The 27763-nt window shown below is 48.8% G+C and overlaps 8 protein-coding genes across 11 annotated transcripts; 3 read left to right on the forward strand and 5 right to left on the reverse strand.

Moving 5' to 3' along the window:
- Positions 1 to 9: 9 nt before the first annotated feature.
- Positions 10 to 2976, reverse strand: BDCG_09211 (uncharacterized protein). Its single transcript, XM_045425000.1, has 2 exons — positions 2638 to 2976; positions 10 to 2542 (listed from the first exon to the last, which is right to left on the reverse strand). Exons 1-2 carry the CDS (start codon positions 2773 to 2775, stop codon positions 596 to 598), a joined length of 2085 nt encoding a protein of 694 aa, XP_045273587.1. The 5' UTR covers positions 2776 to 2976; the 3' UTR covers positions 10 to 595.
- A 31-nt stretch (positions 2977 to 3007) lies between these two features.
- On the reverse strand, positions 3008 to 5532 carry BDCG_09212 (glycyl-tRNA synthetase). Its single transcript, XM_045425001.1, has 2 exons — positions 3688 to 5532; positions 3008 to 3606 (listed from the first exon to the last, which is right to left on the reverse strand). The coding sequence occupies exons 1-2, from the start codon at positions 5398 to 5400 to the stop codon at positions 3223 to 3225; spliced, it is 2097 nt and encodes a 698-aa protein (XP_045273588.1). The 5' UTR covers positions 5401 to 5532; the 3' UTR covers positions 3008 to 3222.
- A 185-nt stretch (positions 5533 to 5717) lies between these two features.
- On the forward strand, positions 5718 to 7022 carry BDCG_09213 (RNA processing factor 1; the record flags this gene model as incomplete). The annotated part of the gene is made up of 1 exon (XM_045425002.1): positions 5718 to 7022. One exon carries the CDS (start codon positions 5718 to 5720, stop codon positions 7020 to 7022), a length of 1305 nt encoding a protein of 434 aa, XP_045273589.1.
- A 1670-nt stretch (positions 7023 to 8692) lies between these two features.
- Positions 8693 to 9736, forward strand: BDCG_09214 (phytanoyl-CoA dioxygenase; the record flags this gene model as incomplete). Its single annotated transcript, XM_045425003.1, has 1 exon — positions 8693 to 9736. The coding sequence occupies one exon, from the start codon at positions 8693 to 8695 to the stop codon at positions 9734 to 9736; it is 1044 nt and encodes a 347-aa protein (XP_045273590.1).
- A 530-nt stretch (positions 9737 to 10266) lies between these two features.
- Positions 10267 to 11530, reverse strand: BDCG_09215 (TAM domain methyltransferase; the record flags this gene model as incomplete). Its single annotated transcript, XM_045425004.1, has 2 exons — positions 10267 to 11191; positions 11334 to 11530. 2 exons carry the CDS (start codon positions 11528 to 11530, stop codon positions 10267 to 10269), a joined length of 1122 nt encoding a protein of 373 aa, XP_045273591.1.
- A 2416-nt stretch (positions 11531 to 13946) lies between these two features.
- BDCG_09218 lies at positions 13947 to 18579 on the forward strand. 3 transcript variants are annotated; one of them, XM_045425007.1, is made up of 3 exons: positions 13947 to 14372; positions 14428 to 15676; positions 15771 to 18579. In XM_045425007.1, the coding sequence occupies exon 3, from the start codon at positions 17508 to 17510 to the stop codon at positions 18363 to 18365; it is 858 nt and encodes a 285-aa protein (XP_045282850.1). In that variant the 5' UTR covers positions 13947 to 14372; positions 14428 to 15676; positions 15771 to 17507; the 3' UTR covers positions 18366 to 18579. The 3 variants fall into 3 exon arrangements, with proteins under 3 accessions (XP_045282850.1, XP_045282849.1, XP_045273592.1); XM_045425005.1 differs by having other exon boundaries at positions 14428 to 18579; XM_045425006.1 differs by having other exon boundaries at positions 14474 to 18579.
- BDCG_09219 lies at positions 18566 to 22870 on the reverse strand. 2 transcript variants are annotated; one of them, XM_045425009.1, is made up of 7 exons: positions 22110 to 22863; positions 21958 to 22049; positions 21787 to 21859; positions 21558 to 21707; positions 20685 to 21494; positions 20487 to 20624; positions 18699 to 20433 (listed from the first exon to the last, which is right to left on the reverse strand). In XM_045425009.1, the coding sequence occupies exons 2-7, from the start codon at positions 21981 to 21983 to the stop codon at positions 19339 to 19341; spliced, it is 2292 nt and encodes a 763-aa protein (XP_045282852.1). In that variant the 5' UTR covers positions 21984 to 22049; positions 22110 to 22863; the 3' UTR covers positions 18699 to 19338. The 2 variants fall into 2 exon arrangements, with proteins under 2 accessions (XP_045282851.1, XP_045282852.1); XM_045425008.1 differs by lacking the exon at positions 21958 to 22049 and having other exon boundaries at positions 18566 to 20433; positions 22110 to 22870.
- Positions 22871 to 25083: 2213 nt separating this feature from the next.
- On the reverse strand, positions 25084 to 26786 carry BDCG_09221 (OrdA protein; the record flags this gene model as incomplete). Its single annotated transcript, XM_045425010.1, has 2 exons — positions 25084 to 26179; positions 26263 to 26786. 2 exons carry the CDS (start codon positions 26784 to 26786, stop codon positions 25084 to 25086), a joined length of 1620 nt encoding a protein of 539 aa, XP_045273593.1.
- Between the last annotated feature and the right edge of the window lie 977 nt (positions 26787 to 27763).

A 27763-nucleotide genomic window follows, 5' to 3' on the forward strand; every position in this document is an offset into this window, starting at 1 on the left:
GCGAGAGGTGTGAGTCAAATTTATTTTGCCGGCATAGAGTAGTAATGTAGGGGAGAAGAGTGGTGGCCAGTTAATAGTTACTAATTAACGTAAGATCAATCAATTGAGTCCATTATGTAGGTAGTGTACATTGCGTAGAATAAGGGACGGCAGTGTCTGGATATGCTACAGCAGAAAGACGGTGAGTGCTTTTTGGCAAAGGAGATAATAATAACTTGAGACATGTGAGAGGCTAAGTAGTTATTAACATGATAAGATAGGTTGGAGGTATATCAGACGAAGAACGTAGGTACATGTACATGTACAATGATCAAGCTCCAAGAAACATAAACGGGGAAGGAAGCAGAGGAGGAAAAAAGGGCATTTTCCCTCAGGCTCTTCTTCCAAGAGCCTACTTGTGTCAGTTTGGCCATGGAGCAGTGTATGTTGTTGTGTATGTCCCGCCCAAAACGCGACCATCCCGATCAATTTTCCGCCCCGAACAAATCCATATCAACAAAACTAGTTCATAGACTCATAACCCAAAAAGGAAAAGGAAAAGGAAAAGGAAAAAAAAAAAGAAAAAACTTTAACGCCTCACACGACCAAACCCCAGTCAAACCCTATCCCCCACAACCGCACCCGCCATGCCTCCTGCGACCTGCCCAAAAAACAAACCTCTCAAAATCGCCTCCCCTTCCTCCACAGCCCAATGACCTGCGGCTCTAAGTTTCTCCTTCCACGCCTCACGCTCGTGCTCATGTAGATCCTCCCATTTGCGTGTTTGGTGTGCCTTTTCTCCGTCCCTGTCGCTGTCTCCGTCGCCAGATGCGTGGGGGACGGCTATAACGGTGACTAGTGATGGGTCATCTGGGTGTTCATGGACAACGATCTTGATAGATCCCGGCGCGGATTCTTCGGGAGTCTCTGGGGTCGGGGTGGCTTCTGGCACCGCGCGGGAAAGAGAGGAAAGTAAATCGCGGAGGTTCGGTGTTGGGTTTGTTTGCACGACTGGGATGTTGGTTGTGCTTGTTACCGTCATCGTCGTTACGGAGATCGATACCGATGGGGATGTTGTAGCTGTAGCCGTATCTGTCGCTGCGGGTGATCGCCATTTCTGATATTGTGACGACAGACCGTTTTCAAAAAGATACGGACGCGCAATCATTGAGCTGATCTTGGGACTCAGCCATTCTTGAGCTCCAAGCGTTGGCGGTACACCACCTCGTATCTCCGTGAAGGCTTGTAGGAAGAATGCGCCTAGTGCCACGACTATCAACGCCATGAATCCGCTGAACAGTGGCTGTAGAAGCTCTGAGGCCACCGGTTGGGCGAGAACGTGGCGTGGATTTCGGGATTTGGGGGGAGAAGGGGTCACGGGGAGAGTATGCACGACGACTGTATTGCCGACACTTATTGAGGCGAGTTTGACATCCTGCGGCCGTACGTCGGCGGACACAGGTTGAGTGGGTGGGGTAAACGTTGAGAAGACAAGGCGCGTCATAGAGAAAGGGTGCACATTGCGCAGGGTGGCATAGGGGCGGAATTTGCCGAAGGGGTTTTTGCTTTTGCGTGTGTATTCGAGAGTGAGGATCTGGATTGAATTGTCGTTGCCGGATACTGCAATTATGAATTGTCTGGTGCCCATGGCCGATTCGGAGAGCGGGCACACGTCCAGGCCTAGGCCAATTTTCATAGCGCGTGGGAGCCTGGTTCGTCGGACGACGGTGCCTTCTTGTGCGAGGCCGAGGGAGATTATTGCTAGTTCGCAGCCCGCTCGGTCTGGGTGATTAAGTAGGACGAGAAAGGATGTTGGGGAAAGGAACCTGAGAGCACGGATTTTGCTTCTCTTCTTAGTCCCTGCAAAATAATCGGGAAATGGCAGGGTGTAGGCTGCCTTAGTTTTCGGACTCGCATTCGACTTCGTCGAAGCAGAAACTATAAATGTGTAAATAGACGTCCCGTCCGTAAATGCCACCTTGAACTTCCCATCCCCGCCTTCACTGCCTGGTAGCATGTCCACATCCTCAACTTCATCTTTGCCCTCCAGCCGGATCCGACCTAGGATATCGGACTCCCCAGGCGTTGAAGACGTCGCATTGAACACGACCATTTCCCCCTCCGGAGCCAAACCGGTAGCTACCGCGCCAATACGAGGGGCCTCCTCTCCCTTCCATGGCGAAAGCCGCAGTAATCTCTGGTATGTTTCCCGCTTCTCCTTAGGTTTATACTTCGGCTCAAACAGCGACGCGCGCGACAAAGGGGTTGATGTCGGCCGGGCAGGCTGAGCATCGTGCTTCTTCCCTCCCTTTTCAGATTTTGCCGGTGAGGTGTTGGAGTCGATTGGCACCTGTCTGGGCGGGTAATCTAGCCGAAAAGATCTGAGATGCTCATTATTGTCCTGTTGCTGCTCCGCAAGGGAGCTGTTGATGCCGGCCAAAGCTATGATTGACCTGTCATTCGACTTCGATACGGCCAGTGAGGTCACAGAATCTTCATCTCGAGATAATTCAATATCGACGATTTCAGATATCTCTTTGCGTCGGGAGGTATTTAGCAAGGTCTATATAGGATAGAGTCAAGGTCGACGGCAGATAGTATTAGCCAGATATTCAGTTCTTGCGCGGAGATTGCGGTGATCGTTCGGAGGTTACTTGCAATTTTATTTCCAACTCCGCTGCGCCCCTCACCTCCGCCGCCGCCTACAAGAAGGAAATTATTATTCCGAGGGTCAAAATCCGCGCCGAAGAGTGGACATGAAAGGGTGATTTTGGCGGATGGGATATCTGGAGCCATGTTCTGTTTACTGGAGCTCGGGAGGCTAAGAATCCAGCTGGTTTATTGTGTCTTGATGGTATGCACAAAAGGGCAAGTCAAAAGTTATGGCTGGAAAAAGGAAATTGGTCCATAATATGTGCAAAAAATAATGTATATAGTCCGGTCAAGCAGCAGAGATGAATATGACCAGTTGTTCGTTGTTGATTCCTTGCTTTTGCTTTTGGGTTGAACCTTCTGACGTCGTCAGATCACGGGACTGGGATGTTATCACGTGAAGTTGAGTCTTCCGGAGAGAGAATTTTGGAAGAGATAAAGGGAGAGAATTGTAGCTCATTTAAAAGATTATTTTGATTGTCTTTAGAAGAGTAGCATGTCCCATCATATAGCCCTTCCATATATCAGGTATTTTTTATTTATTTATTGTTTTAAAAAGAGCAATTCTAGGTTGTATTGTATTCCCTTTCCTTACTCCACATCCTGCGAAACAAACTCAGGGAGTCGATTTTTGATATCCTCCCACGTCTCCTCTCCTTCTACCAATGACTTGACAGCTTTGCAAATCTCTTCCTCGCTGGCACGAACTTGTTTCGTGGTATCGCGTTCTCGCAGTGTGAAGGTGTTGTCTTTCACCGACTGGAAGTCAACTGTGATACCAAAGGGGGTTCCAAGCTCGTCATTGCGAGCATATCGCTTGCCGATACTCGCGGACGAATCATCGACTCGGTTAGACACTCCAAGGCGACGGAGTTTCAGCGTGAGGCGATGGACAAGGGGTTGGAATGACGGGTGGTTGGAGAGTGGGACTAGGAGGACTTTCGTTGGAGCGACGATTGGTGGGAACGAGAGCACCTATTAATTATGTTAGATTTATGTTATATATAACTTGAGCTCGAGTTACTTCTTGAATGAACAAAGAAAGGGGGGACTTACACCACGAGCCTCGTCGTCCGGCCTTGACCAATATACGTGCTCCATCAAACACGCAAGAATTCTGCCAATTCCAAAAGATGGTTCAATCACATTGGGGGTATATTCCCGGATATTCTCAACTCGCGTCCGCTTCTCAATATTGATTATGTCTTTCTCGAGTTCGACCTTGCCAGAGCCAACGCCTTCTACATCTATCTCAATCTTACCATTTTGTTTAAGGTCTAGCGATAGTTTCTCCCGGAGATCTTGAGTCAGAGCGTTGACGGCAGCCTCGACAAGCTTGCCATCCTTCTTAAAGCGAGGGCCAAACTTCTTCTTGTCCAAGTCAATCTGCCACTCTTCAATCCGAAGTGGTTCAGCGCGAGTTTCCCGTACGAAGAGAGGAGCGCCGGTCTTGTTTTTGTGTACTGTCAAATCATAAGCACTGCGATCCGCGCAGCCAACGCACTCGATCCAGCCATAGGAGGTAAACAGCTCTGCATCCCAGCAGTCTTGGGCATAGTGAGCCATTTCATTCATCATATGTTGGCGCATCCGGATTTTGGACTCATCGATGCCGATTTTCAAGAGGAATAGTTGAATGCGAGCTAGGAAGTAGCCCAAGGTCTCATTATCAACAATCTTGTCGGCAACAGCTTTGCCAATGGTCATTCTCTCCAATTTGGTGCTGCCAGAGAGCTGGACCTCCCGGTTCAGGAATGACAACTCCATATCTTGCACCTCATGGAAACGGGGATGTTTCTTGCCGCCCTCTGGATCTACAAAATGCTCGATCTCGGCCATCAAAAATTCTCGTACTCGTAGAAGTCCAGAGCGCGGTGAAATCTCATTCCGGAATGATTTTCCAATCGAGGCAGACGCAAACGGCATTGACTGCTGGTTGAACTCCAAAAGCTTTTGGAACGTAAGGAATTGTCCCTGGGCAGTTTCGGGTCTGAGGTATCCACGCATGCCGCCGCTCGGGCCAATTGAAGTCTGGAACATAAGGTTGAACGAGACTGGGGGCAAGACATCTCCTCCAGTAGTGGGATTCTTGATATCATATCTGACGATAAGCTGCCCGAGCTCCTCGCCATCGTAGTTATCAATCTTGGCCAGGATTTCCTCGTATTCGGCGACCAGAGCGTCATCAAGCTTGACAGCCTTGGTCTCCTTGGCCTTCTTCTTCCGTTTGGCGTCCTTCTCTTCCTCAACCTCTACCTTTTGGCCACGCGCCTCCTTGTCGCCTTTCAGTCGCGCCTCAAGCACCTCCTCTACCAAATGGTCTGCCCGAAAGATCTCACCGGTCTTGGGGTCTTTGCACATCCAGTCGGCGAATTTGTCCACGTGCCCAGATGTTTTAAGCACTTCATGCGGAGTTAACATTGTGCAGTCGACTTCCAGCATATCTTCTTCCAAGACGAAGTGTTTTCGCCAAATGTCGACAACATTGGCTTGGAGGGCGCAACCAGGGGGGCCATAGTCATAAAGGCCAGATACCCCGCCATAGATTTCAAAGGAGGGCGTGTAAAACAGCCGTCGACGGAGGAGGGAATCTAAGGTAGGGCGGTCAAGGGGTTGCCCAGTTTTAGTAGTACTGGTAGCCATTTTGGCCTTATTTGGGTTGGCTACGACGTGGAACCTCAGCGGCGGTGGTGTGCAGGAGAATTGTCTTGCTTGGGTAGTGAGGGGTCGTAACGCTCGTGAAAAGAGTTGAACAAGGGATTGACGCATACACAATTGCGCTTATAGAAGAGTAACAGAGGGCAAAGGGGAAAAAACGAAAGGCGATCAGGACGAGAGAACGAAAGGGAGAAGAAGCAAATAGTAGAGGGTGGAGAAGAAGGACAACGATGCGCTGGTACTTCGCTGAATGACGCTTGAATGTTTGTTGTATTTTTGAGGTTGAGTTTCGACTCATAATAATTTTAGCCCGGCGAAATATTTCTCCGGTATGGAAATTTATTGAACAAAAAAAGCTGAGAAACAACATCGCAAACTTATATCTAGAAGCAATTGGGAGAATCAGAATCAGCCCCGGAGTTCGCAAAATGCCTTCGAAAAGGTCGAAGCTTCTCCCCTCCGGCGGGATGGAATATAAGCCGGGCAACAAGCAGAAAAGACAAATTCTACACATCAAACGGAAGAAGGCCAAAGATTCGCAGTCCCGTGCGGAACGATTCGCAAGGAAGAAGGAAGAGGCTAAGAACCCAAAGCTCAAGGCTGAGCGGCTACGACGGAATATACCTCTTACGCTTGAAAGGAAACGAGTGTGGGATGATGTTGGGAGCGATGTTGAGGACGGACTGGGAGTGAGCTTTGATGTGGAGCGGGTTAAAAGACAAAAAATGGAGGAGGAGGCACGGCAAGAGAACATTGACAAAATGAATGCCGCAAGTGGCACTAAAGAGCAGGATAACGAAGACGAAGACGGAAATGAAGACGATGAGATAGACAGCATGATCGCCTCCGATAGCGACGAGGACGAGGACGCAGATGAGAAGGACCAAGGCTATAAGTCCTCGCGCACACGGAAATCAAAACTACCATCTGCAACAGAGCGCGCAACAAGTCCTACACAATCCACCAGAAGCACGAATCTTGATCTCGCACCTGACGCCCTCGCAGCCAAATTTCCCACCCTATTTACCAAAGAACCCCCTCCGACGCCGAAAATTTTGATCACCACCTCTATCAACTCTACCTTGCACGAGCAAGCACATCTCCTCACCGACCTATTTCCTAATAGCGTTTATATCCGCCGCTCCGCCCATAAATATGCCCACAAGTACTCCGTGAGAGAAATATCTAAATTTGCCTCAAACCGAAACTTCACAGCGGTGGTGGTTGTGGAAGAAGACCAAAAGCGCGTCTCGGGGATGACGATTGTTCACCTGCCCGTAGGCCCAACGTTCCACTTCAGCGTCAGCAACTGGATCGAGGGTAAGAAACTGCCAGGACACGGAAACTCCACAGGCCACTGGCCCGAGTTGATCTTGAATAATTTCCGTACCCCGCTTGGAATGCTCTCCGCACATTTGTTTCGGACGCTTTTCCCTCCACAGCCCGAGCTAGAAGGGAGGCAAGTGGTGACTCTACATAATCAACGGGATTACATTTTTGTAAGAAGGCACAGATACGTGTTTCGCGAGAAGCGCGAGACGGAGAAGAGTGTAGTCGGGGCTGATGGGAAGGAGATAAAGGGGGTGGAAGGAATCAGAACTGGCTTACAAGAGTTAGGGCCGCGGTTTACACTCAAGCTAAGGAGGGTTGATAAGGGTATACAACGGGCCAGTGGACAGGAGTGGGAGTGGAAGGGTGGAATGGAGAAGCAGCGGACGAAATTCCAGCTGTAGTCTATCCTGCCAGTATATGCGCCCTTTCTTTTTTTCCCCCATTCTTTTCTTTCTTTTCTAATTTTTTGTCGTCCTCTGGCTTCCCTTTATATTCAGCGTTTTCTTTCTAATTTCCTAGTGCATTTCTTGACGATTCTAATGAATATAGAAATATATCCCGAGTTTCTTTTTGGCTTTGCGCTATCTCTCATTTCCCATTGTCGTCTCTTCCATCCTAAGTACTCACTCTTAGCTACTTGTGCCAGAAATTAGAAAGGAGTTATTCATACATCTTGTCTTGACATATCTATCACCTTACGCTCGCAATATTTCTAAATTTTAAAATTATCTGCGGCCCTTCCCCAGCTTTCATCGCTACTACACTTGCAAGGCCCGAATATCAACGCCTTTTCTCCACATTCCTCAGAAGCAATGAAATCCTTCGACCACGTCATTTCCATTCGGATTCGGCGGCCTATGTGCCATTTTGCCTGCTTGGGAGCATACCTGGCTGTCTATGTTATGTGGCGAATGCTGCCTTGTTGCCCGCTGGTGTGTCTGCCGGAATTCTAAGTTGCGTATTAACTGTTCCGACGCTATTCACCTCGATTTGATATTTGTTGCTTGTTTACTCCAATCCCTGATAATAATACCCCTATCCGCGCATCCACGCACTCTACAGACATCAGTCTGCCGGCCTGAGCGCAGCAACCTACATCCCAGTTGACAAAAGGAATGTCCCATTCCCCAACCTTGGACGCCTCTTATTTCGCACGCTGCTGGTTTATAAAAAAGGAACAAGATATGGACCACGACCGAGATCTACGATAGCCATGGAGAGACGTATTTGACGAGCTCAGCAGTGGTGGACGGAAATGCGATTCGAGTATGCAAGGTCGTTTGAACGGCTACCTCGGTTTGCCCGTATATTCTGGTAAGAAACGACGTTGAAGTGCGACATTGTTCCAAATTGCGACACAATGGGATGATTCCAGAATAAGAGCTGAGGAAGAGAATATAATAAATATATGGCATCCCTTGAGCCGGGAGCGGTCCTTAGTTTTATTCCTTGTGATATTGACTTCAGAACAATACAGATAGATGTCTGAGAGGATATTCTTCCACTTCATTTTTATACCAAAAACTGCCTTCCCCGCTCCAGAATCCTCTTTGAATTGTAACATCATACACTAAATCCATTGAATTAAGAAAGTTAGATTTGCAACTATCACAGCCCAGTGAAACGTAACATGGGCTTCCGGAAAAATGCGGACCCAGAATCGCAGCCTGGATACAACCCTAGCATCGCTTGTGCTGCACATGAGATTATCTCTTGGGCCGAACTTGTTAAGATAACCGGCTGCCAGTGGAATGGGTTCGGGAGCTTGAGAATGTGGGGTGTTATATATAGGGGGCAAGCTAGCCGTGTGCATTGCGGGGCGGCAGCGCTGCGCTTGGGAAGTTGGGATGCCGAATACCAAACGACCAAAAGTTACATCCCCGCGACCCTTCTGAAGTCAAGGAACTGCATACAAACACCTCTATATCCCCTGCATGGATCCCCAGCGTCTGAGACCAGACCCTATTCTTGATATACTTACTATATATGCCCCGATTATATGAATTTTTTTTTAAGGCAACGCACGCCCTTTCAATACCACCAGAACAGCTATATATAAAACCAGGTTAAAATGATCTCACCACCAAATCCCACTCCTCATCTCACAGCCCTCCAACGCGATGGCTACGTCGTGATCCCAAACCTTCTCTCACCCTCCCAACTAACCGCCCTACGCGCCGCCGCCTCACACGCCTCCGACCTCGGCCGTACGGGCAAATGGCCACACATCCGTACAGTCCCGAAGCAATTCCCCCCATGGCCCTCCACCCCGCCGCCGGCCTCAGAGGGCGGAATCTGGGGCGTGCAGCACCTCATGCACCCCGAAATGCCGGGCCGCGACGAATTCGCCAAGCTCTACTTCTCCCCGCGCGTGCTCGCGATCGTCGAGGAACTCGTCGGCGTTCCCCCGCCGTCGTCAGCGAACAGCAGAGGCAGCGATGAGAAGGAGCCGCTAACGATGGAGCTCCTCAACCTGCTCGTGGCGCCCACGCACGTCCCCTTCGCCCTGCGCTGGCACCGCGACGACATCCCCACCCCGCCGTCGCTGGGCCCGGAAGACGAGCTGGCGGCCCTGAAGCTGAAGTCCCCGCCCGGCCGCCCGCAGTCCCATGCCCAGTACAATATCCCCCTGTACGACGATGCGTCGCTGATTGTTGTACCGGGTTCACATCGGCGGGCGCGCACGCAGACAGAGCGCGAAGCGGATCCGTACGAGGATAATCTTCCTGGCCAGTTGGTTGTGAAGCTGGCGGCGGGCGATGCGGTGTTCTATGATAGCAATATTTGGCACAGAGGGGTATATGGGGCGATGGATCCGGAGGTTAAGGGCGAGGATGGCCTGCCAAAGGGGTTGAGGTTGACGGTGCATGGGAGTGTGGGGTTGGCGGTTGATAATGATGGGGATGTTGGAGGGGAAGCGGCGGATATGAAGACGCCCAAGGAAAATGTTAGGGCTCAGGTTGTGTTGCAGCATGGGGTTGGGTTTTGGATTAATAGGGAGGATGCGGCTTTTAGCGGGCTAGAAGGGGAGGTGAAGGAGAGAGCGGAGAGGATGCGGAAGAGGCTTATTGAAATGGGGAGTGGGGAGGGGGTTGGGTATGCTCTTGAAGGGTAGGTCAGGGGGTGATTGGAGTTGAGATTGTTATGATTATGATTATTATAGGGGCAAATGCCTTGACCGATGGATGCTTCGCTTCTTCCCTATGAAAGGATGATCCATCGATGATTGCAATGACAATGTACCAATGAAGGAATAAGCTTGTAAATATTATCCATATGATCGATGGTGGTGGGTCATAAAGTATTTAAACTATCGCTGAGCACACACGCTGAGTATAGCATATATTCTTCTATATCAAGAAGAGGTAAAGGGGGTACACCAGGGCCTAGAAATATAATTAACCCCCCCCTCTTTGTCTCCAGAATGAATAACAGAAAAACCTGTAAAAGTAATTGGAAGCATCCGCGTCTTCTTCAGCCCTCCGCCCCGGCTGAAGGCCATGCAGGAAATGAAATACAAGAAAGAAAGCATAGTCACGAAGTGCTGCCCCGCCAAATGTTCAGGGAAAGTAGATATATGCGCGGGCGAAAAAGCTAAGATGGATGAAGAGAAAATCGTAGTGTTTAATCATGAAATCATTCTCATTAGTCAAGCGCCGAGTCGATACCCGGTTTTCTCCCCGTAACCACCTTCACAACCCCCACCGCCCCCTCCGCCGCTCCCATAACAATCTCCATCTTCACCTTATCACATAAATCTCTCACCTGCTCTGGCGTCCATCCAACATATTTGGTCAATGAGCGCATACTCGCTGCCTCCAGCCCTTCCAACAACACAATCAACACCATTTTCCCCAGCGTATTCCCCCTCGCATCATCATTGCACCATGTCCCAATCGGTACCCGAATATCATATGTCCGGACCTGCTCAAACCCCGCAGCCACCAACGCAGTCATACGCAAATGTGACAGGTCGCGCGGGTACCCCGCCACATCAGCCGCTGAGCGGATGGCGGATAAAAATATGCTCAGATACGAGTTGGCCGGCGCGTTGCGCGCGTTCAGCAGGCCGGAGGTGTAATCTACATCGGCGACTTCGATGTGGCCATCTGGTTCCAGGTTCTTGAAGGCCTGGCTATACAGGGATGGCCAGTCTGCGATGGCGCCCGAGAGGCCGCGGATGTGGATGAAATCGAAGGGGTGGTGGTAGTTCCATTCGCCGCACTCGGCGTCGTCGATTTGGAAGAAGACATTGGGCGGCGCGATGGAGATGGGGTCTGAGTCGAAGACGGAGATGTCGATGGCGAGGATCTCGGCGTCTGGGTACATTTCGCCCATGCCGAGTGCCCAGTCACCGGTCCCGGTGCCGACGTCTAGGATACGGGAGACTGTCGGGGGTAGCTTGGTTTTGGCGAGTCGGCCGTCATAGATTATTAGGAAGATTTGGTGCTCGATTGATAAACGGGTTTGTTCGGCTTCGTCGTTTGGCATGAAGTAGGTTTCGTTGCAGTAGCGGCGTTCATTCTCGAGTATGTCTTCGATTATGTGTTCGGAAAGGGATTTGGAGGATCTATACAAGTGTTTGCTGTGTGAGTGGGGATGGCGCTGTGACGCGATTTGTTTTGTGGATTGTAAACCGGAGAGAAAAGTAAGACGTAAGATAGGACGAATGTGTTCCTGAGAAGAGGAATATATAGGGAGGCAGGACGAACGATAATGAATGTGAGTGACCCGTATCCGACCCTATTGCTATAGCATTCGTGGTGCCATTTTGCGGTTCCGGTTCGGGAACGTAGTTTTGTGACGTTGGCTCGTTCTCTGCCAAATATGTCTCTGTATTTCCTATATCCACCTCCATATTGGCCTCCAAGGATGGTTTAATTTTTAAATATGAGCCTGCTTCAACCATCACATGACTCTCTAGACACGCGCCTAGAAGGAAGTATGGAATGGGAAGAATCCTCCGGAATTATGCGGACGTATTGCGGAAGTCAGAGAAGGAGGGCATCTATAACTTTTGAAACCACTGATTAATATCATTACTACGTGCAGGCTGGCCGACAGATATGTTTTTATTAGTGGGAACTGATGCTGAGACAAGGAATATTGAGTAGAAAATAGGGGACAGGAAATAAACGAAATAATAGCCAATGTAGTTGTACTGCTTATTTTATTTCTGTTTCCACATGTTGTATGCGTATAGGAGCTTGCACTTTTAGGGACACGTAACCTGGGTCCCGAAATTTGGACGAAGTACGATAGAAGAATGAGGTTTGGAGCGGATGAGATGTATCTATTCTCTCACTCGTTCCCATTGCGTAGGAGATACAATAAGAACAGCGCAAGGAAAATAACGATACGAAAGGTTAAATTTAGAATAGAGTAGATAGTAGTTAAAACATACCTCTGTAAATTAAGTCAGAAATTGTTTATATGATGCACCCTCGCAACCCGCCCTTCTTTCTCAATTGTTGCAACAATCCAGCAATCCGGGTGCGGGGGCTTCCGAGGCGAAGAAGCAGGCCACCTGGGCAATATATATACAAATTAAGCTGGCACGGGAAGGGTCTCCCTTATCTAATCGCCGATGTTAGCTATGTAAGTTAGTCAATTGGGTATTTTTAGGCGTGCGACGGGAAAAGGTCGAGCGAGCGGGAAACCCTGGGATCTGATCAAGGTATCCGTGCATGAAGTTGCTTGGGGCCCAATGGCGAGTTCCCAATAGGGGCTTGAGGGATGATTCACCTGTGTTATTTAACCGGAGAGGAGTTTTATTTCCCAGTTTCTTAGTGGCACTGCGTCGCGTTGTGCCGTTGAGTCGGCTCCTTTGTATAGCTACTGCTCGCTACACTCGCTGCAGATTCGTGATGGATGTTAAAAGTTCGTTGCTTGTTTGGGTGCGTCCGCTTCACTGCGGGAAGATGGGACTGAGGGACTGAGGCAGTGGAGCTGAATCGATTATTAGCGCGGAACTCCCCTGCCAAATCTGTGAGCTTGGATACTACCGAGAATAGTTTTGTTTGGCGTGAAATTGGATAACAGTGGTTTTAGATTTTAAGGAAGCCAAAGAGAGAGGTGGTGAGGGAAAATGATACTGTGAGATCCCCCGAAAACTTGGGGCGAATACTTCTTGTTAAATGATTTCCCCTCACAAAAACGTTTTACTTCATATTTGTTTTTTCGTCTTGCCCTTCTTTGTTTTTTCCGCCTCTTTGGCTGATTTTTTTGCTTCCTCTCCGTTTCTCCACACACCCAAGACCATGGCCTGTCCGCGTCCACTGGCTCGGCCGTGCAAGTGGAGAGGGGGAATCCTTGACCATTCCAATCCCACCCCCGGTCCGGTCACTAGCAAGCAGTACATCAGTCCATGGAGAAACTCAAGTCCAGCCGACAGGAAAAACAAGCAACATTCAGACGCTGGAGAAGGCGTTTATCGGCAGTTGCATGAGACATTTTTCATCTAGCCAATTATCATGGGTGTGAATTGAGGGGGAAAATAACTATACTGAAAAGTCGAAACTGTCTGCGTAACCTTGGGAAAGAATCACTGCTCGAACCTGATACACACAACCCCCATTCCCACACACTCTATGATATCCATCCCATGGACCTGGTTCACTATTTTTCCCCCCAACGCGCGTCGGAGACTCAGTTTCGTCTGCAAATCTGCCTGGAGCGACTGTCTGGATAACTAATTGCTTATGACCTGGCCTGCACATTATCATTGGGCTATCCATCAACAGCTCGGTCCTGAGGGGCTTGGTTAACGAAGTTCACGCTCTTCCTTCCGTCATTATTCATTATTATTGGATTCTTGTAAGTTGTAGGGAACGGGCATGCAGGAACCTGTTCTAGGCTTGTTCGTGTCGTGGCATTCAATTTCATCTCGGACTGGCCTAAGAATGCAGCCCAGGGTGACCAACACGTCTAAGTCCCCACTAAACTGCCTCCCTGCAGCGCGGAAGCGGGAGCTGGGCACTTGGGAAGTAGAGAGTTTGGGAATGGTTCGCGCTTCATTTATTAAATCCACCAATGCAGACCCCGGTAATTTATGTTTTTTGTAACTGTCCTTCTTAGTAAGTGAGATGTAATCTTGCAACGAGGTTTGGTGTTTTATTTCTATGATATTAATCGGGCCTGCCACATGCTGTTTCTCGCTCCGGGAAGAGGGTCAGCACAGCTTGCTTGAGTAGATAATAATGTCGTTGTTCGACTATCACAACCATGGCACGCAGGCCCGGGTCGGTGGGACATGGAAGCCCCAAAAGAAGCACTGCATAGACGGGCCATTTTTGGACCGCTTCCGGAGGCGGACGGGAGGGAGGATCGGATCGTGAGGTTTCAAATTAGCTTCTTGACCAATTAATTACCTGAAGCGAAGAACCAGCTTGAAGATCTCACGCCCAGCTTCCTGGACAAAATCCGACCTGGGTCTTCTAGGGTCGCTCGGTGCCAGTCGGTGGCCCTTGTTTCGGCGAATGGCAGCTTGGCAAGTGGTGGTGGTGGACGAGTGGGATAACTCCGTAGTGGGATGCGGCGATGTCTGCACTGCGTTTCCTGAAAGGGTCGACCTTTGCCCTAACCCTGAGCCCTAACTGTCTGGTTATGGGCATGACCATCAACTGTTCACTTCTACACTTCTACTCTGTATAGCCATATAATATGCCTAACGACCAGGAGTGGAAATGCAAAACCCGACCAGATGGGCCCCCTTGCTGTGAATGAAACTAGCTCAACTGGAGCAGCGGAAGGTAACTAACCCAATTCGTTGATCTCGTATTTTCACGAAGGCTTATGAATTCCTAGCTAACCAGGCTGAATGTGGACTGGCTCTCACGCGACATTTGGACAGCGGCCTCTGGTGTGCATGTCTCGGTAGTTAATGTTTCTCTCACTACTGTTCATTAGCCGCGGGCATGTGGCGATTGGAGCCTTGTTTGAGCGGCAGGCTTGATCAGAGATGCCGAAGCTGAAACGCGCCCATGCGTCCATGAAGCCGGGCCTATGCAGACTGAGTCTAAGCGTCGATTAGTTAAGACGATCTTGATGGCCTTCTGGCTCCGGCTTATTATTCTTAGTATCACTAGGCTAGTATTGTTCTGACCCGTCTCAAGGTGAGAATAATAATAATGTCAACATGCATTCTCAAGCCCCCACCAATATCTTCCCGCCCTTCCCGTACTCGTTTCCAGACTGCCGGGATATTCTGCCACGTCAAGCAACACCACACTTTGTTAAGGTGTGGGAAAAAGAAAAAAGAAAAAAAAAATCTGGTCCTCGTCAGAGGATTTTTGATGCTGGCCTTGTTATATTATCTGATCAAATTGACTGGGTGAGTAGCTACCTGTGTAGTGCTACCCAGCAAGTAGCTTTGGTGTCCGAGCAGGATATATCTGTATTGTTCGTGCCTCTAATCCTCTTTTTTATTTTTATTTTTGACTATTTTACTCTGCCTTTTCGTTCCACGGTCAACTTGCGAACCAGTTCCAATTCCTGCGGCAACTGAAAATTATCCCGTCCGGACCACTCTATCGGTTCCATTTCCCAGGCGGTATTGAAATTTACGAATGAGGTGCCACGCTCGAAGACAATCGAAATCCTTAGGAGGGAGATTATTTCCGTTCTTGTCCGTTCACCAACGCCTTGGTGTGGGGTTTATGGGAGTCAACAATCGTTGGGGATTGGCTCTTGTAATGACTAGACGTCATGATGTACTGTACTGTACTACGCCTGCTTAACAACTGGATGCTGGAAAGCTGAGATGCATTACTCCGTAGTCCGTAATCTCCATGAGGTTCGGTCTGTCCCGGGACCAGGATTTATCAGCTTCAATCCGCCATGATTTTTGAGAGCTAAGTGAGAAGGAAGGGAAGAGCGGCAAACCTCCCATCTCAATTTATAATCATCTTCTTCCTTCATAAGCCACTCATCACACATCCAGCTAAGCGGAAACTCTATGGCATAACCGAGAGGGCGTGCTCATCTTTACCGTCTCGTCTATTACCAACAATCCTACCCGGAGTTCTGGAACAAAAAAAAGAAAAGAATGCATTATGTACGAAAAATACTGTGAAGAAATTTAGAATTTCTTGTTTACGAGATGAGTAACTAATATTAATGTGGCTCGATCCGTACTCATGCTCCTGCAGCAGTCTATTCTCACTTCCCACTTCAGTTTTCTACTCTCTCATCAAACCATTTCTGAGCAAATTCACCCTTACATTATGCATTAGACCAGCCCGTGTCAGGATTACGACATGGCCTTGAGGCGAAATATCGATTTCATATTCCGGGACACGTCTGCATCTAAATAATGCGGGTCGGACTCCTTCGGGGTGTATTCATGCAGCTTTCCAACTTTTCTTGCTGGAACGGGAATGCTCCGTGGTGCTGGAAGGGATTCGACAACGGACAAGAGCGGTATGGCCAAGACCGAAAAAGCAAGGGAAAAGGGGAAGAAAAGGGAAAGAAAAGGAAAAATATGTATCACCAATTGTGCAGCTATGGCTATGGTTATGAGAGAAATATTCTTCATGGCTCATTCACCCTATTGCTGAGATTCCAACCATCAGATATATCAACATCGATTGATGCCCGGCTCACAGCGGAATGAAGCTAGAGAATGTGTTGGGTCCCAAGTTCGCCAACCCGTCGATCAGGTCCTAGATTATTTTCCACCTGATATGGATTTTATTCATTCAAGCGCCCTTACTCCATACATACAGCCTTGTTTTCATAGCTTTCAGCCTTCCGCAGAACTCCCAACAACAAATCCCCACATTCTACGTACATATATTCCCAGCGACCAAGCAAGATATTCCAAGCGGAAGAAAGCATCTGCCTACCTGCCTCTCGCGTGCCTTGCTCTGCATGGTATTCATCACATCGATAATGATTTTATCTGATTGATCTCATTTCAGCATTCAATATCTGAGCTGGGAATAATATATATGCATCACAAGATATACGCAAGTTAAATGCACCTGCAATAAATAGTGCATATGTATGAGTAAATTTTAAAGCTACCAAGAGATGCGCATACTATGCACAGTACAACACACGTCTCTCAAGGCAACCAACCAACTCTGGAAATGCAGTTCTCAAAGATCCTTGAGAATGCCTTTCTAAGCATTGCTCCATCACCTTCAAGGCCAGCTGCACCACAGCCAATGCACCCAGGTACTGTGCAGGGGGAAAGGAAGCGGTACCCGCCTAAAAATTGAAATCCCGACGCTGTACATACATGCCATGCGACGTGTCGCTGGGAGTGAGAGAAATCCTCAATGAGATCATTGCATGTGTCTAGCCTCGACTTGCGTGCTGTCACCGCTTCGTAGGCTTCTTGCCCTTTCACGACCACAAAAGGGGCTAACACTGTTTGTGTACTGGGTAAAGCTCCAACCTGCACACGTTGGACAGGGTTCCAACAACAGGTATAAGTTGCTGGAAAGCTAAGGTATGGTGTTATCTCAAGCCATTGGTTGCTTGTAACCTGGTGTAGGGAATTTCTCATGTTTTCTTTACACCGCCTGAGTAATTGGTGGACAGTGTAGGCATATGCACCACCGCTCTACTGGTAGAGAGCCCGATACCCTGGGGATGTTGTCCTGAGTTCTATATCCTGACTTCACGCGGGGTGATGGATGATGGAAAAAAGGGGGTGCCTGACAAACATCTTACATAATCACCATATATGAACTCCGCAAAAACCTCCGATACAAAAAAGATTCCTAGAGAAGGTGCACAAAACAGAGAGCAGCCAACAGCAGAGCACACTCAATTGAGTATATATATATACCCGTCTCTTTATCTCCGCTGTTCCTTTCTGGTCAAAGAGCTGCCCTGCCCCCTCCCTGCTTTCCTGTCACCTCTGCCCAAACAGACCGATGTCTGGCCCGCCGCTCTTTCTCGCCTCAATCGGCAACCCCCCGCCCCGATGGCATAAAACCCTCCACTCAGCCGGCCACATCCTCCTCCGTGCGCTAGCTCAACATCTAGATGCTCCCTTGCAACCAATACCTCCCTACTCTCTAACCTCAAACCCACCCCCACGAGACCATCCGGGCCCATACACCTCCCGCACCCAGCTCCCCCGTACACGCACGCCACTGACGCTATGGCAGTCACCATCATTGATGAATGTATCCGGTCCAACGCTGATAAGGACGTATGAAAAGTGGCGTGCGGAACGGGGCGGTGGGATCGGTGGTGACGTCGGTCTCTCATTAAAGAGCAGCGCGGCAACGACAAATATAATCCACGAAGACGGCCTAGGCCAAACCCAAAGCCAAAGCCAAAGTGAAACAAAACGCACAGCAAAAGACACCAACAAACCCATCCCGCTAAACCTCATCCTCCTCCACGACGACCTAGAACTTTCCCCGGGGAAACTCTCTGTGCGCCGCGGCGGCGCATCCCTCTCCGCGCGCGGCCACAATGGTATCAAAAGCGTAGTGAGTAGCCTTGTCAAGGCTGGTATGCTGGCGCCGGCGCGCGGGGCGGCCAAGAAGATGAAAGGAGGCGGCGGTAGTGCTGTGAGCAGTGCGGGAGCACTTGACCCAACCCGCTTCCAGCTTACGCGCATTGGGGTAGGCATTGGGCGGCCGGCGAGCCGTGAGCCGGAGGAGGTGGCGGAGTATGTGCTGGGCCGAATGCCGGATCGGCAGGTAGAGGTGACGGAAGGGCTAGTAGAGGAGTTGGTGGGGATATTAGAGAGGGAGGTTGGGATGATGACGGGGGAGTGACGGTTTGATGTAGATGCTAGCTGGTGTGGAGGTTGGGTTGCATGCATGGTATATACTGTACGATATTGATGGGTGTGTATGTTTGTATAATTGGCTACTAGATTTCCTTTTGGTTTCATTCCAGATTGCATTCGGAGGATTGATTGCTTTCTTTTTTCTTTTTTTTCTTTTTTTTTTTTTTTTTTTTTTTTTTTTTTTTTTTTTTTTTTTTTTTTTTTTTTTTGCGGGATTGTATACTTTTGTTTTGTGCAGATACCTCCTCTTCTTCTAGAACTGTACTTTCTGTTTAGCCAGGGCTGTTTACTCGTTAAAGGCGTCAAATGGATAAAATCGGGAACATGCAGAAAAGACTATCATCCATATATTTTGAATACTGACTGGGCGGATTGCTGTATACATATCCCCCCATATATATATATGGAAGAAGACACCCAATCCCCTATTTAACCGTGGACGCATTTGAAAATCCTCCTACTAACCAATTCCCCGGCTCATCACCGCACAAAAAGCAGATAAATAGGAAAGTGGAGGGAAATACGGGACTAGAACATCTGAAGCTAACAACCTAAGTTACCGCAAGTCCGTCGTGGGAGAACTACATCCGACAGCGGGGAAAACCACAAACTAATCTACTAGCAGTAAGTTGTAAGATGAATATATATGTATATATCTGAAAGTATATGTGAAGCGAGAGCGAGGAAGGAGGTATCTAAGAGGATAGAGAAGCAAACGAGGGACGGAAAACATATACGTAAGGAGAAAATGAAATCAGAAATATCTCCGTTTATTATACCAAACCTTCCGTTTTCGACCATGAGGGAAAAAAAAAAAAAAGGCCGGGAAAGTGATAAAGAAGAGAGAAAACTTGGATTTCCTAGCAAGCCAAAAATCGGCGCTAGCACGTAATACAACACGACACAGCACGACACGACTGTATGCTACACGATAAAAACCATGTTCATTTGTTCCCAAACTATGCGCTCTCTCTTCTAACCCTCCCAAGCAGCGACCGCACACCGGTCCGCGACCGTTGAGTCGTGGATGTCGTCACTGTTTCGGCAGTAGCGTTAGTCATGTTTGTTACGGCGTCAGCGGCACCGAGCGCCTTATGGGGCGGTGGCTGGGTGCTAGATGTCGGTGCCAGGGTTGCTGCTGCTGCGGCTTGCGTAACTTGCTGTCCTGAGCCTTCGGTCGACTGTTCTATCTGGACGGTGGTGGTGGTGGTGGTAGACGGGGCCTTCTGATCCTCTGCTGGGCTGGTCGACGCCATGCCTATAGTAGCTTGCCGAAGCAGCTCGCCCAAGCTCGATTCTTTCCCCTCGACCCTTCGGGTGAGATACACCTTCGGCGCCGGCTTCTGGCGCGCAAGGCTTTGTTTCCGAATTCGCTCAACCTCCTCCATATACGCCGTTTCATAGATGTCGATACCCGAGGCGCCTGGTGATTCGCTCACGATTGGCACCAGACCCATTTCATCGATCGGGAAGCCATGGCCGCCAAGGCCACTAGTTACTTCAGAGTTACCCATGGGTTCCGAGGTTGCTGCACGGCTGAAATAGGTTAATGATGTCTTCTCGTCGTCCACTGTCAGGACACCCGTAAAAGTGGATGGGCCGATGAAAAGGAAGGAATTGTCTTCTTCTAGCGGATCGCGAGCATGGCCCCGTGTACCTTCTGAAAAACTTTGTTTGCTCGGGGTGCTGGTGCGGGAGGTTTGAAGAGGTGGAGACGGGGACTTGGATATTGAAGCAGCACTGTATCGGCATGATTCCCCGTGCGTGCATCCAAGACGCGAGGCGCTGCCACTTTTATGCACGGCGGGAGGCACGTAAATCCCCTTTTCGATGACTCGTCGCTTGGAGTCTGTGGAGCCGGACTTTGAATGGATACTCTTAGCACTAGACGGAGCATTTTGGTCTGTTGTATTTGCCGAAGAAACTTCGACGTAAGACGCTTCCATGGATAAAGGCGGTTGAACGAAATGGGCTTCGACATCTTGACCCAGAATACTTTGCATTGGGGCGTTTTCCGGCTCGATCAGCCTTTTGAACTTTTGCACCGCTCTGACCTAGAGGGAAGTGTTAGATCAAGTACATGGTATTTCATTCCAGAGCAACATACCACTGTAAGCACATTGCCTATTTTCTTGGTAATTGCAGTATTCAATTCTTCTTCTGTAGGTTCCCCAATGGGGTTGGCGGTGTTTTCCTCTGTAGATAGGAGTGGGTCGGTGCCACCTTTTGTGACCCAGGGATGGTTCTGGTTCCAATCAGCAAGGCGCTTACAGCGAGAATACGGAAGAAGAACTGGCACACTCACTCTGAGCTCAGGCATCTTGATCCGTTTTGCAGGATCTTTCTCTAGAATATTTGTCATCAAAGCTATGAAATCCTCATCTGTCTCATTTTCATATTTAACCTCATCATTCCTGATCGACTCGTAGAGCTCAAAGATGCTCTCTTTTTCGAATGGTATTCGCCCATAGCGGAGGCAGTACAGAGTCACACCCATCGACCAGATATCGGCTGCTGTCCCTGATATATCCCCATGCTTCGCAACACACAGCTCTGGGGGTAGAAAAGCAGGTGACCCTGCCGACTTCGCGGTATACATATCAGAGTCTTTCTGAAACATTTCCGATACACCGAAATCGACAACTTTGAGCACGTCATCGTTAGTCAGGAGGCAGTTGTCCGGCTTAATGTCTCGGTGAACGATATTCTGCGCATGTAGATACTCCACCCCAAGGATCAAGTCGCGAAACCAACAACGACAGCTTTCGTTTGGATATGGGTCTGAACATTCTCCCAGGCCCACCTTCATGATGACTCCCTTTTTACACATTTCCATGACCATATATAATGAGTCTTCTGTAGGGTCATCGAGAACTTCGTATAGAGCCACGAGGTTAGGGTGATTTAGCTTTTTCATGATTGCTATTTCCTCCTTAATAAGATACAGGGAGTTACTGCCCTCCTCGTCTTCGTGGCCGGACGGGTGGCGGTGGAGGGGAGAATTCAAACCCATACCAGCGGGGATTATGCCAGGGCGTCTCACCCCCCGCGGATTGCGCAAGACATGGGATTGAGCTCGTTTTCGCAATCGTGATTTCGAAAATTCTTTAACAGCCTTTAGAGTCGCTTTAGTTCCCATTTTCAATAAATCAAGACAAAAACGAAAGAAAGCGCTCACGTATTCCTGGCCATATTGATCAACTGCTAGATGGACAGCCCCGAACGAGCCTCTCCCAATCTCTTGTTTTATGAGATACTGGTTGATACGATGTTCCGCGGTGCCATCATCCTGGCTATTGGTGTATTCGGAACGAGCATTAAGAGTTTCCTTGTCCAATTGGTTCGCTGTCAGAACAAGAACAGCTGTATCAAAGTCAAGGGGGAGCAATAGAGCTAGGGTGGCGCACTTTTACTCGACGAGGAGCAGTACGACTTCTCGTCTGATGCCTCAGTGGGCTGTCATGAGAGGCTGTCGTAGATCTAGGGTTTAATCAAAAGATGATGTTAGTACATACTCCATTCTAGGAAAGATAAAGAACTTAAGTTGAGCTCAAATATCAATGGGAAGTGAGCATCACCGGTCGTAGCCACTGAAAACTGCCATAGCTAGACTGGAGCTAGCTACTATATATAACACGAGAAGAATAGCATAGGGAGGTCAAGCCGCTCTCTGCTTCAAGGATTACAAAATAAATAGGTATAATATATAGAAGTAGCAAAGGAACCATACCGGGTGGTGCATGTTTCAGCAACGGCTGTGGAGCAGTCGATTGTGATCTTTCCTGCCACCGTCCTTTGGTGCTCTAAAGAAGACGAGTCTTGGGCCATTTAATAGGGCCGCTGGGGAGGCGGGTAGCGGGTAGGGTTGTGCTGCGGGTGGGAATCGATTGGATATTTAAAATATTACCGATTTTTCTATGTCTGTATATAGACCTCTCTCTCACTCTGTGTGTGAGAGAGTGAGATGACAGCAGCTTCTGTATTTTTATCTATTTATTTGATTCTCGGCGACTGTGGCGAGGGCAACAAACCCAAGCGTAGTCCAACAGGGCTGAATGTGGGGAGCCCCAAATAGTCCCGATAATCGGCTCCTTTTGCTGCGGAATTAAGGACTGGAGACAAAGATGGAGGGGCCGAAATGGGAGATTAGCAAGCCGCGCCTTATTGAAGCGAGAGGCAACGGGCTTTTAAACAGAAGAGAAGAGAGGCAATCTGCCTGGTATGGAGGGGTTGTTCAGTCGAGCATTGGGGACTAGGAGCTGGACTAATAGCAGCTCGGGGATGCTGCAGCGGGCGCTGGGGGCGGGATCGTCGACTTGATTGCGACTTGGAAGCATCGAGACCGGATACGAGCCCTAGGGGAAAAAAAAAAGAACAATTCAGCAGCTATCGGTGACCCATTCTGGAATAACAGCAGCAGTTACAGCAGCAGAGCTCCATAAGTATCGATTGACCGATATGTTGACTGACATCTGTGAATTATTGATGCCGGGGAAGTCGAAGAAGAGCCGCATCTTGTTGAGCCGATGCTAAGTCAGCAAGTAATACTCTGTGGCAATAAGCGACCCCTTCTGCGCGACGGACGGATGGACCAGCAGTTTTAGCAGCGACGCCGCGGGGAGTGTTAGTTCCACGGAATATTGAAATAGTGCCCCTGTCCACTATCCTCACCTCCTCTCCGGCGCTCGATATAGCTGGGAACATGTCCACGATTATTCCCTAGACCATCACCAAAGCGCATGTTAATCTCCTGCATTCCTCGATCCGCATAGCGCACCCCCTCCTATCTTCTATCGGTCTTCTACCGTATACCAGCCACTTGACACATCCATCACGAATCATGGCCGTGTACTCCTTCTACATCTTCGACCGGCACGGTTCGTCATATATGCCCTTATCGTTTACTCTACTCAATAGCTTGCCAGAACTAACATCTCAATCGCTCTCTCCCAATGCAGCGGAATGCATCTATAAGCGCCGCTGGCTCCCTCGGCCCACCTCCACGACTTCAAAATCCCGACCAGCCTCAGAATCCACCACCCTTAGCAACGGCCTACCCACATCCATACCCCTCTCCCGTCAAAGCCTGACCGCCGAAGATGATGCAAAACTGATATTTGGCACCGTGTTCTCCCTGCGGAATATGGTGCGCAAACTGGGTGGTGACGATGACAAGTATGCAACAAATGACACCTGCGAATTCGGGAAAATCGATCCCCCATACTGATCATATACGTCTCCGCAGCTTCATTTGCTACCGAACAAGCCAGTACAAGCTACACTACTACGAAACACCCACAAACATTAAGTTTATCATGCTTACAGACGTCAAGTCTGGTAGCATGCGGCTGGCGTTGCAGCAGATATATGTCAATTTATATGTGGAATATGGTCCGTTCAGTCGTGATATCATATCTCTTCCGCCTCATAACATCATATATACTAAGATACAATATGCTTACTTGTTTCTCCAGTTGTTAAAAACCCCTTATCCCCTGTCGAACACCCGGGGGGATTAGGCGTGAATAACGAGCTATTCGAGGAGTCCCTACAACAGTTCGTGGTATGTTCACTTCATTTGTTCACCTCATTTGTTCACCTCATTTGTCTATTTTATTTGTTTATTTCCTTGTTTTTCGCAACCTTCTAACGCTGTGTAATCCTTTAGACTCAGGTATTAGCATAAATCGCCTAAAATCCCCGGGAACGTCCCTACATAGTGGCGGAGTATATATATATACATGTGACCTATTATATTCACTTCCTAATGTGGATATTTACCCACCAGCTTCAGCCTCGGCAACTTAATTCGCCTGACGAGCTTCCCATGCGTTCTTGGGTGAAAGTCCATATGTTATTGCCTGGTAAAACTATCTGCATATTTTCTCAAGCAGGCAAATGATGCTTTTCGAGCCCTGGCACATTTCCTGCAACCTGCCGTGCGGATGGACTTTGTGCGCTGGCATCAGCACACGAGACTTGGCCGAATCCCGAATTTTACAGTACCATTAACAAGGGCCGGCCACCCATCGCCAAACCATGCATTTACCTCCCCAGCCTGCGAGTTTTGGGCGTGTCCATTCACAGCTGCTCCAACCAATATAAGGTCGCCATGTATACGAGAACACAGTCCCGTATCCGCAATTCTCGTCAACCCTATCGCTAACGTGGTGGGGTACCAGCGAGGCATGGTGGGAGTAGTCCTAATACTCTCCTTTTCGTAAATGTTCCAGACAACCCGACTCGATTGCTTAACCTCGGGCTACAATTACATTTACCATCGAACTGGTTGTTTAATTTATTATCCTATTTTCTTAACTCACGTTGACTCACCAAGGTAGCTTCTAAGGCTCTTTGCAACGTTTGCTCTGGTTTCTTTTCCTTTATTATCTTTCCTTTCTCTTTCTTTAATCGCATTTTTGGCGTATATTTAGACTCTAGATAATGAATGCGTTACCAGCTTCTTATCCTCTACCACAACAACAAATATCGTAATCCCATTCTGAACAACTAACATATCACGATATACAATCCTAGAGAACGGCGAGAGAGAAGCAGAGGTTGAATAATTTCACTACATCGATGACCGGACGACTGGAGGTGACCAGCACTCCCGGCATCCCTTTCCCCTTCTCATTTTCCTTTCCCTCCGCATCCATCGTAAACTCCACGTCTAGATATGCGGCTGCGCCACTTTACTCACTCTATATAGCCTCAAAGTCATCCACACTCTCAAGGAGCTCCGCATCGCTGGCTTCCCACGGATACTGCCGTTCCAGCTCCCTAATCAGCTGCACATGCTCCTCACTCCTCGGCTCGATGTGGAAATCAAACTTGGTTGGATATGTCAAGATGCCCGGCTTCGGCTTGACATCCACCTCGATTTCCCTCCCATCTTCACCCACCGCGGGCCGGATATTGAAAGCAGCCAGCGACTGCGCGATGGTGAGGTAGAGGCTCGAGTCCGCGAAGAAGCGCCCAGGACATATCCTGCGGCCATAGCCGAAGGCGTCTGCCGTGGGATCGGGCTCGTTGCGCGGCGCGAGGAAACGGTCTGGATCGAATGATTCTGGATCGGCGTATACGTCTGGGTCGTGCAGGAACCACCAGACGGCCGGGAGGAGGAAGGCGCCCTTGGGGATATGCAGGCCGTTGTACTCGATATCCTCAGTGGCTGTGTGGGGGAAGCCCATAGGCGCGATAGGCCACCATCTCACGGCCTCTTTGACCAAGGCGTCAATGTATGGTAGCTGGTCACGGTCATCGAAGTTTGGCAGGCGGGTCGTGCCGACGACGCGATCGAGCTCCTCTTGCGCTTTGCGTTGTACGTGTGGGAATTTGATCATGGCTAGTGTGAAGATGGTGAGAGTAATTATCGTAGTATCTGCGGCAGCTCCATATAGACTAGCTGCGGTCCAAATGATCGCCTGCTCGTCTTCTTGTTCCAGCTTGGCGTTCTGATCATCTCCCCTGAGTTGTTGGACAAGCTTTGATACGTATGATAGCTGGTGGGCAGGGTCCGAGGCCATTTGGCGCTGGACAAATCGGTACGGAATGTATGCGCTCGCCTGGATGGACTTTCTCCACCTACGCGCTGTCTTCTTGAAAGTGGCACCAGGAAAATTCTCCGGAAGATGCCGGAGAGCTGGGATAATATCAACCGCCCAAGCCATGGGCACAGCCGCGAGGGAGAACTCCATCATCATTTTGTCAATCAAGTTAACCAAGGGATCAGGCTTATGCGGCTCGATGGTGTAGCCGTATGCCATTTTCAAGACAGTCGCTCCAGCGGAACTGCCCCTGGTTTTAGTATACAATACATCCAATGCCGCTGCACCCATCTCAAAGGCAGAAAAAAGAAAAAAAACCTATTGAGAACTCACGTCTTAAAATGCTCCAACCATTTGCCCGGCTCGTTCAGCGCCCGCACAAGCTGTCGATTTATCTCAGTTTCCTGGACACTGCGGAACTGCGCCGCAGACACCTTAGTCCCCAGCTCCCGGTGCAGGTACTTGCGGCAGCGGCGGAAGGTAGGCGTATAACTCTGGCAGAGGACGATGGACTCGTAGCCGCACAGTTTGTTCGCCATGACCATCGTGGGCCGTCCAGAGGTCTTGCTCGACGTCTGTTCCAGCAGCTCGTGCGTCGCCTGCTTGTCATGGATGATGACGAGCGTCATGCCCAGCACCGTCACGGAGCTGATGCCACCGTACAGGTCCTTGTGCTTGATCCAATGCTGGTATTCAGGCGTGCCATCGGGTGGGAAATCTTTCAGGTTTCCTAAAATTGGATGAGGTTTGGGGCCTGGAGGGAGTTTGCGCTGCTTCTTCCCTTGGGTCGACTGGTGATATACAAAGTAGCAGATAAGGGGGGCAAGTCCCCATACGATCAAGAACATAATCGCCATGCTGTCACATCACCCGTCAGATTCCTGTCAGGTTCGTCGAGGAGGTAGAGCGGGCAATGTGCGCTGAGCGCGTGTGTCAGCCCGCGGCGCGGCCATCGGGGATGCCTCAAACCTTCGACAGGGGTTGTATTACACAAGTCTACCGGAGCTTTAGTGCGGGGTTAGCATTCTCTCTCTTGATAATCTCGTGTCTAGCTAAAGTGTTGTTACTTCTGTGTCAGATTGGGTGTCACGGATGAATATGTTGAAGACATATGAATCTTATCTGTATCAAGATCTGCTTGTTATATTATCTGTACACTATCTAATATATCTATTTCATACAAAAGATGGAGCTATTTATAGTAAAATATATGTGTGAGCCAAGAGAGCTAGCATAAGTGAGTATTAGACAAGTGTTGTAGTAAGCTGATGATGATGAGAAATATTGTAGTAATATGATGTTAGTGATGTTCAGTAGTGTATAATCTCTTTTTTCCTGACACATCCTCTTCAGTGAATGTAACATGTAAATGAAAGTGTATAATAAAAGTGTAAATGAAGCTGCAACAAAAAGAGTATAGATGAATCTGTAGAGATTATATCAAGATAGATCATTTATATCATCATTCTGCTTGCACCTTGATGATATCTGATATATTAACTAGGCCTAGTATCTTGACAAATTCTGTATGTTTCTGGTGTGACAGAGTCTTAGTGAGGCCATTCACTGGCATCTGAGTCATAGGCACTCAATCAACTGTAATATCACCAGATTGAACATGTTCTCAGAGCCAGCTTTCATATATATCAATGTGATGAAGTTTCATGATTATAGAGAAATCTTTCTTCATAAGAATGCTAACAGTTTAACAATTATCACATTGAATATAAATCTTGTAATCAGATTCAAATTGAATATATTTAAAGAATCTATCTTATCAGATAGACTTCTTGTTAGCTTATAAGATAGCTACAAGCTCAGCTTCTGTGATAGA

This window comes from Blastomyces dermatitidis (genome assembly GCF_000003525.1).
Source record: "Blastomyces dermatitidis ER-3 genomic scaffold supercont1.14, whole genome shotgun sequence".
Lineage (NCBI taxonomy): Eukaryota > Fungi > Ascomycota > Eurotiomycetes > Onygenales > Ajellomycetaceae > Blastomyces > Blastomyces dermatitidis.